Here is an 8,557-nt window from a genome sequence, read left to right as displayed (position 1 = left end):
AGGGCATGTACCTTGGTTGCAGGCACATCCCCAGCAGGGAGTGTGCAGGAGGTAGCTGATCAATGTTTCTCTCTCATTGATATTTCTAACTCTCTATCCCTCTCCCTTCCTCTCTGTAAAAATTCAATAAACTATATTTAAAAAGAAAGAAAGAAACATTTCCCGCTTTTAACTGCCATCATCTTTATCCTTCAAGCTTCACTTGTGATGGTCTGGGATTCTATGACTTCCAATCTCAGGCAGCCATGACATGGGCTCGACCACGAAAGCCCTTTCTCTGTGTGTCTCAGACTGCACTTTTTATTTTATTATTTTATTTTTTTCAGTGTAAAATTTTTATATTTAGAATTAAGCAGCTGGACTCAGTTTAGATGATTCCAATTTTGTTGGCAACATCCAAAGCAGCATAGTCAGGAGCCAGCCGAACATATGCCTTCTTCTCGCCATCAGGCCTGATCAGGGTGTGGACCTTGGCCACTTCATGTCATAGAGCTTCTTCACAGCCTGTTTGACCTGGTGCTGTTGGCCTTGACATCCACAATGAACACTAGTGTATTATTGTCGTCTGTCTTCTTCATGGCTGACTCGGTAGTCAGGGGAATTTGAGGATGGCGTAGTGGTCAAGCTTGTTTCTCCTGGATGCGCTCTTCCGAGGGTATTTAGGCTGCCTCTGGAGCCTTAGTGTCTTTGGCCGTCAGAAGGTGGGTGACGTGTGGATCTTCTTTTTCTTTTTTGTGGCTGTGGATGCCTTTCAACATTGCTTTCTTTGCCTTCAAAGCCTTTGCTTTGGCTTCGGCTTTGGGAGGGGCAGGGGCTTCCTTCTTAGCTTTCGGCACCATCTTCGTAAAAAGGCCGCACTTTTTAATATTTTCCACTGGAGGCCCAGTGCACAAAATTTATGCACAGGGGGAGGGGGAGGGTCCCTCATCCTGGCCTGCGCCCTCTCATAGTCCGGGAGCCCTCGAGGGATGTCCGACTGATGGCTTAGGCCCGCTCCCCAAAAGGGCAGCTCGTGTGTTGAGCATCTGTCCCCTGGTGGTCAGCGCACATCATAGCAACCGGTTGTTCGGCTGTTCAGTTGTTCCGCCGTTCGGTCTGTTTGCATATTAGGATTTTATATAGAGAGATTATACTTTAATTGGTTGAATGGCTGACTGGACAACCAGACACTTAGCATATTAGGCTTTTATTATATAGGATTTGACTTTCTAATCTACTGAATTCAGGGGAGGGCAGGCTCTTTGAGGCATTCTTGACACACCAATTGGAGGCTGAAGGGAGCTAGCTACCAATTAGTGAGTGCCTTCCGAGTGCCCAATGCCAACATTATGAGGTTTCCAGATGAGAAAACTGAAGCACAGATAAATGAAGTGGCTTGCTTAAGACTATTCAGGTAGGCCCTGCCTGTGTGGCTCAGGGATTGAGTGTCAGGAGGTCACGGTTGGATTCCTGGTCAGGGCACATGTCTGGGTTGCGGGTTGGATCCCCAGTGTGGAGTGTGCAGGAGGCAGCCAATCAACGATTCTATCTTATCATTGATGTTTCTATCTCTCTACCCCTCTCCCACTTCTCTAAATCAATTTTTTAAATATATATTTTTTTATTGATTTTTTACGTAAAGGAAGGGAGAGGGATAGAGAGTTAGAAACATCGATGAGAGAGAAACATTGATCAGCTGCCTCCTGCACACTCCCTACTGGGGATGTGCCCGCAACCAAGGTACATGCCCTTGACCGGAATCGAACCTGGGACCCTTGAGTCTGCAGGCCGACACTCTATCCACTGAGCCAAACCAGTTAGGGCTCTGAAATCAATTTTTTAAAAAGACTATGCAGATAGAAAGCAGTAGAAGTAGATTAAAACCCAGAACTGCCTGTCTCTAGAGTCTGGAAGCTCCCACTTTAGTGACACAGGCAGGCAAAGATAAGCCAAATTGTAGCTGGTACACGCCCACTGCCAAAGGGGTTCAGGTAGAAGTTGGAGGTGGGAGAGTTCTCTTACTGCTGAGCTGCTCCGAGAAAGTTCTCTGAGGCTTGATGTGTGAGATAAGAAACTGGAGGTCATCCTAGGACCAAGTGTTTCCGGGTGGGTTGGACCCATGGTCAGGGGATTAGCACCCTTATATTGTGACCTTGCTGTGTTCCTTCAGGACCAACAGCATGGGCATCGGGGGTGGGGGGAGGAGCGGGGGGGGGGGGCGCGGTCTTGCCTCATGAGACCTGCTATGTTCTGTTCTCTGCTTCCTGCCCCACCCAGCAAGACTGGGAAGCATGAATTGGCATATACCTAGGCATCAGGCTTTACCACATACCTTCCTCCTACCCAGGACCCTGTGATATCCGGAAGTAGGCACTCAGCAAGCATTCATTTGTGTGAGGGAGCCCTTTAACCTGGCAGGCCATTTTATTTATTTATTTATTTTAATAGCATTTGTTGGGGGAAGTCAGAGCCTTACTATGAAAGTATGCATTTTCATTGTTGAAATTTGGAAAATAATAATAGCTACCATTTATTGAGACTATATTATGGGTCAGCATAACCTAAGTCTTTGAGGCTGGGCTCTGTCACTTACTAGCTGGCTGTTCTTGCTGAAGCGACTGCCCTTTTCTGAGCCTCAGTTTCTGTATCTGTAATAGAGATTCTAATAAAAACCTGCTTCACAGGATTACTGTGTAAACTGAATTTATCATGACCTTGCCACATTATTGTGGTTAAAAAAGTCTTTCCCAAAAACAAAGTTAAGGAAACAAAAGAGTCTGACCTCATCTAATATTTATTTGTCTGACCTGTATTTCTCTATTCCCCAATGTAAAGGGTTCTGAATATCTTTCCATGGTCTCTGGGCTCACAGCAGATTGGAGTTTTGGGAGGACATTGGAGGTCAATCTGTCCAGCTTCCAAGTTCATCCCTTGACCTCTGGGATCGTGGCCACTGGCCTCTTCTTGATTCCGTCCCACAGTGGACGCCCACTGCCTGACAATGGTAGAGTGGTCCTGGACTGGGAGAAGGGAGGTCCTAAGTGAGGATCTTTCCAGGCCTGTTTTCCCACCTGTAGGAGACCCGGGCCCTGGAGTGAGAAGTTTCTACTCTTGAGAATAGACATAGTCCACTTTGCTTTTAGGTCATTTCCTGAAAGACCCTTATCAGTCATGACCCCTTTGGGACTGAAGAGTTTATTGGGACCTAGCAGCTCAGGAGGTAAAAGTGAATGAAGGACAGACAGGTTCTCTAAATTCATGCATTTCCTCAGAATAAACAGCTCTCTCTCCCACCTTCCTCCCCTTCTTCACTCACATCACTGCCCCCTTGGATCAATCCCTCCTTTAGCATGACATTTCAGGCCTTCATATTATGAGTTCTGCCCTCCACCCTTCCCAATGTTCCAGAAAAGATCATGCTATGTTCAGGCCTCTTCGTCCAGTGGGAATATCCTCCTTTGCTTTTTCCCCTTGGGAGAGTCCTCCTCAGTCCTTCAAGAACTAGCTCAAGCCCTGACCGGTTTGGCTCAGTGGATAGAGCCTTGGCCTGTGGACTGAAAGGTCCCAGGTTCGATTCCGGTCAAGAGCATGTACCTTGGTTGCAGGCACATCCCCAGTAGGAGGTGTGCAGAAGGCAGCTGATTGGTGTTTCTCTCTCATCGGTGTTTCTAACTCTTTATCTCTCTCCCTTCCACTCTGTAAAAAAAAAAAAAAAAAAAAAAAAATCAATAAAATATATTTAAATTTTAAAAAAAGAACTAGCTCAAATGTTCCCTCCTCCATGAATACTCCCACTCCCCCCAAGCAGAATTACACTCTACATCCTAATAGTCCTGCGGCCATTAGAGCATTTCTTATTCAGGTTTGTGATTTTTTTCACTATGTGTCTCCCTCGTGGACTGTGAACTCCTCAGGGAAGGGACTCTCACTCATTCATCTTGCCTGACACACGGTAGGTATCAATAAATTGCCTGAAATGGATGAATGAACAGACAGATGGATGAAGATTTACCTCGAAGAGCTCTGTGTGTGCCATTAGATCACAGCCCTCTTTCAGTGGGGATAAAAAATGCAAGCAGATCATCCTGTAAGATATGCTGCAACCCCCTTCCCTTCCCTTCATGCTTGCAGTATTCCATTCCATCACTGAGCTCAAGGACACATCGAGCACCTGCCCTTGGTGGAACTGTGATAGGCCTTGGGGACAGTCATCAAAGAACACTCTGAAACTGGGACAGGGAGTGGGCTGAGTGTTTTGCATGCTTAGGTCCCTCTTGTTCTGCAGGTCTCAACACACTTACTCTGAGTAGTCTTTCCCAAACTTTTACCTAGAATCTGTTCTCTCATTTCTCTTTCCTCACGTTGCCCTCTTGACTTCTTCATAGCGTTTATTGAAACCCAAATTGCCATAATTTTTTATTTGTCTTCCCCCGTTTGAACGTCAGTTCCATAAGCGCAGGAACTCTGCCTTTTTGTTCACGTCTATATACCCATTGCCTAGACCAGTACCTGACCCATGGTAGGCACTTAAGAAATATATGATGCTGTAATATTTTCTATCTAGCTTCCACTTCACTACTTCTCTCTTCATTTGTGTCCAATCTGATGTTAAACCTGGTTACTGAGTTCTTAATTTCTATTATTGTATTTTTATGTTCCTTGAAATCCCATTTGGTTCCTTTCTACAATGTCCAGTTCTCAGTCTTGTCTTATATATCTTTGAATATACTAAGCATTGCTCTTTGAGAGTTTAGTTGATAATTCCATGATCCGGATCTTCCATGTAATTGTTTGTATTATCATTTCTGTGAGGGCTGGGCAGTTGTTTCCTATTCACTCTCACTCCTCAGATGTAATCTTTCATGGTCCCAACCCAAAGCCTAGCTGGGAGTGAGGGAATTTACCTTTTCTTAGTGGGTCTTGAACTATAGTTTTTCTACCTCTCGTCCCATACATTTGTAGAAAGCTCTGCCCCCTCGCGCTGCACTTCGTGACTTCCTCTCACCAGTGGATTCTCAGTTCTTGTTAGCCAGGGCTAGAGGCCCCTACGGTCCTACTCAGGTTTTTCCGAGGCTTGCACAGGAGGTTTGCAACAGGAGGCCCAAAGGGAAGTGAGAGGGGTTTTTCTTTTACTATTTGGTATGCAAATTAGGCACAAAACAGACTAAGAAAAGGAGAGTAGGTGAGGTTAGAGCTGGCCTTCAGAGCCAACATCTAGATCCTCCAGGATGGAAAGGGACAGGGAATCGAGACTTCTGGGCAGCCCCATAGGTTACATACACGAATGTGGCTTCAGACAGACCTGGATTCAAGTTCACATGAGACTAGCTCTACCATTTATTACGTGGGACAAGTCAGTGGGACAAGTAAGTTTCGTTACCTGCTTGCCCCTCCACTAGCCCCCTTCCATTCATCCTAGATTGACACAAACAACCCATCTGCTATATTCTTTACCCAAGTCACAAAATACTAGGTCTGAAGAAACTTCCAAAATAAATCATTATAGTCTTCCTAGTTGAAATGAGAGCTATGAGGCTGAAAGGAAACGGGCCTACTAGAAGCTAGACTCCCAGATTCCTAATACGGTGCTCCTTGGTTTTCACAGAAATCTACTATCCCACCCCCAGTCCCAAATATGAATGTTCTGAACCAATGGAGCCACATGCAACCTTACCGCTAAACCTAATTCTATCCCAACCCGTTCTCTTTTAGCTTCTGTACCCTGCCCCAATCTTATTCTTTTTATTTTTAATCCTCACCTGAGGATATTTTCCCATTGATTTTTTAAAAAAATTTTCCATTGAATTTTTAGAGAGAGGGAAAGACAGGGAGAAATATCAATGTGAGAGAAACACATCAATTGGTTGCCTCCTGCATGCGTGGCCGGGGAGGAGCCTGCAACAAGGTACATGCCCTTGACCAGAATTGAACCTGGGGCCCTTCAGTCCGTAGGCTGACGCTCTATCCATTGAGCCAAACCAGCCAGAGCAGAAATAAAGTTCTGTGGACTGAAGGGTCCCAGGTTCGATTCTGGTCAAGGGCACGTACTTTGTTGCTCTCTCCATTGAGCCAAACCAGCTAGGGATTTTTAAAAAAAAAAATTATATACTATTTACTATGTGTTCACACATTTAAATGGGTTATATTGCACTTAATCCCATGGTTTTGTTCTTTTGTTAAAAGCTCAGAAAGGTACAGTTTCTGGCCTAGGGTTGCAGAGTTGATAGATAATTAAACCAAGATTCAATCCCCAGTAGGCATTACTCCAAGCCTGGGGCCCTGTGTGCTGCCCCACAGCTGCCCCTTGTTTGTCGACCTCCCACCCCTTGGGAGTTGTCTGGGTCTCAGAATGCATTATCAGCCAGGGCTCAGTGTCCTCAACCCTGAAATCTGTAAAGGAAGCAACACCCCACCACATAGGCCCTCCTTCCTCTCCCTTTCACCCCGCCTCTCTGTTCAAAAACAGCCCAGCCAAAAGGAGCCTGCAGACAGCCCCGTGCTCATTTCCAAAAGCTGCTACCAAGATCCTCCCAAGATGAAGGGCTTCTACTTCCTCCTATTCACCATCAGCTTCCTGATTATGATTCAGGTAAGAGCCTCGCCCAGCCCTTGGCACCACTGCCCGAGATTTACCAGACCTGCCTGCATTGGAGGAAGGGACACAGACCCCTGGGCACCCCATCTTCTCCCGTGGGAACAGAGGCAGAAAGGCTCCAGCAGGCAAACCAAGGACGAAGGGGGTGTGGCTCCAGCCTTCCAGCCCTTCTGGCTGTGTTCAGACTACCTGAGGCTGCCCCCGGACAGAAGCCTGTAACTGAGGCTGGGAGCACGCTCAGGGTGCCAGGAACCCAAGGGGCGCTGTGGAATCAGGGTGAATTTAGAGGCCTGGGAAGACAGCCCCGAGTGAGGGGGGCATCGACCCACAAGGAACCTGGGGCAATGGTCTTATTAGAAGGGGCCAGGAAATGTTTGTGTGGAACCTGAGCCTTTCTGGAGGTGGCAGGGAACCCCCGGGGAGAGAAGCCTAGGTGTTCTGAATGTAGAGAAGGTAGAAATCACCCACTCCAGGAACAGGCGAAGCCTCAAAACCAGCTGCTATTCCTGGAGGCAGCTTCAGCAGCATCCCATGCCCAGAGGGCTCCAGTCAGCGTAAGAGCTGGGAGCCATCAAGTTCTTGATCAAGAGCAGCTTGATCAAGCATCAAGAACAGCTTGAGCACCATCAAAAACAGCTTAATCTCCATCAAGAGCAACTTTAGCTGCAGCTTGGTCAAGCATTGAGAACAGTGTGATCACCATCTGGCCATGTCCTCAGGGAGGAAATTGTACTCTCTCCATCTTTCCATCCACCCACCCACACTTTGCCAGGTGCCTTCCCATGTGACCCCACCCCCCACCCCCAACTGTAATGTGCTCTTCTCTCCATTCAGAATGTGAGGAAACTGAGGCTCAGATAGGTTAAGCCTCTGGCCCAACTGGTAAGCTCAGGGGCCGGGGGCCACAGCCTCCCCTGTCTTCCACATGCTGGAGGAGCTGGTGGTCTGGAGATGACAGGAAGGTTCTGTGGGAGGTGGGCTAGGGCAGGGGTCCTCAAACTACGGCCCACGGGCCACATGCAAATACAAATATTGTATTTGTTCCCGTTTTGTTTTTTTACTTCAAAATAAGGTATGTGCAGTGTGCATAGGAATTTGTTCATAGTTTCTTTTTTAAACTATAGTCCGGCCCTCCAACGGTCTGAGGGACAATGAATTGGCCCCCTGTTTAAAAAGTTTGAGGACCCCTGGGCTAGGGACTGTGTCAAGGCAGGAAGCAGCCAATCGTCTCCATGGGAACTGGTGGCGGACGTCATCATCATGGGACAGAGAAGTGAAGACTATTGTATTGGGTGGGGGATATGTCTCTAAACAAACATGAGATTCAAAAGCCCCTTGAGCTCGCCCCACTTCTCTTGCAGATACAAAGTGGAATCTTGCAAAACATTTCCGCACCTACCACTTCCACCGCCTCCTCCGCCGCCACCACCTCCACCGCCGCCACCACCTCCACTACCAGGGCTACCACCACCACCTTCGGCACCAAGAAAATCAAGGGCGGGGCCCCAGCACTCAGCAGCCTGGGCAGTGGCGGTGTCCTTATCTTCTTGACCAACACCCTCCTCCAGCTCCTCCACCTCAGCTGAGGCGACAGGCATCAGCCCCAGCCCTGTGTCCCCTGAGACATGGCAAGAGAAACGCCCCATCCCCAGTCCTTGGGAGGGGTTGGGACCAGAGACCACCAGTTGTGGAAATTGACAGAAAGTTCCTTGGGGGGCAATGGCCTACACAGGGAGATACTGATGTGGAGGTGTTAGCATCACCCAGCTGGGGGTCAATAAAGTTGTCCTGTACCTGGATCTGGGGCCTGTGTGTGGTCATTGACATCAGGGGGCCCCAAACGCCAGGTTTGCAACAGCACCAAGGAGCCACTCAAGCCCCCATCCGCAGGAAGTGGTGCCAGGGAGCTCCCACCCCACTTCCCCGATCCAAAGTCCAAATGCTGAGGCTCCTCCCCTTGGGATCACCTTGCAGAGTCCTGAC

At 47.9% G+C, this 8,557-nt stretch overlaps 1 protein-coding gene and 1 pseudogene across 1 annotated transcript; one reads left to right on the top strand and one right to left on the bottom strand.

Moving 5' to 3' along the window:
- Positions 1-123: 123 nt before the first annotated feature.
- LOC132229537 (large ribosomal subunit protein uL23-like) lies at positions 124-1,616 on the bottom strand (annotated as a pseudogene).
- A 3,666-nt stretch (positions 1,617-5,282) lies between these two features.
- On the top strand, positions 5,283-8,373 carry LOC132231489 (CAMPATH-1 antigen-like). Its single transcript, XM_059690696.1, has 3 exons — positions 5,283-5,345; positions 6,446-6,568; positions 7,936-8,373. Exons 1-3 carry the CDS (start codon positions 5,298-5,300, stop codon positions 8,158-8,160), a joined length of 396 nt encoding a protein of 131 aa, XP_059546679.1. The 5' UTR covers positions 5,283-5,297; the 3' UTR covers positions 8,161-8,373.
- Positions 8,374-8,557: the final 184 nt, after the last annotated feature.

The sequence above is a fragment of the Myotis daubentonii genome, chromosome 3 (assembly GCF_963259705.1).
Source record: "Myotis daubentonii chromosome 3, mMyoDau2.1, whole genome shotgun sequence".
In the NCBI taxonomy this organism is placed as follows: Eukaryota; Metazoa; Chordata; class Mammalia; order Chiroptera; family Vespertilionidae; genus Myotis; species Myotis daubentonii.
This window is presented reverse-complemented; position numbering and strand designations above follow the sequence as displayed.

What these genes read in the sequence shown, in the direction of transcription:
- LOC132231489 (XM_059690696.1), top strand. Translation starts at nt 5,298, where the DNA reads ATGAGACTAGCTCTACCATTTATTACGTGGGACAAGTCAGTGGGACAA. An exon ending in GGGACAAGTCAGTGGGACAA is followed by an intron (nt 5,346 to 6,445) that starts GTAAGTTTCGTT and finishes GTTCAAAAACAG; the next exon opens with CCCAGCCAAAAGGAGCCTGC. An exon ending in GCTTCCTGATTATGATTCAG is followed by an intron (nt 6,569 to 7,935) that starts GTAAGAGCCTCG and finishes CTTCTCTTGCAG; the next exon opens with ATACAAAGTGGAATCTTGCA.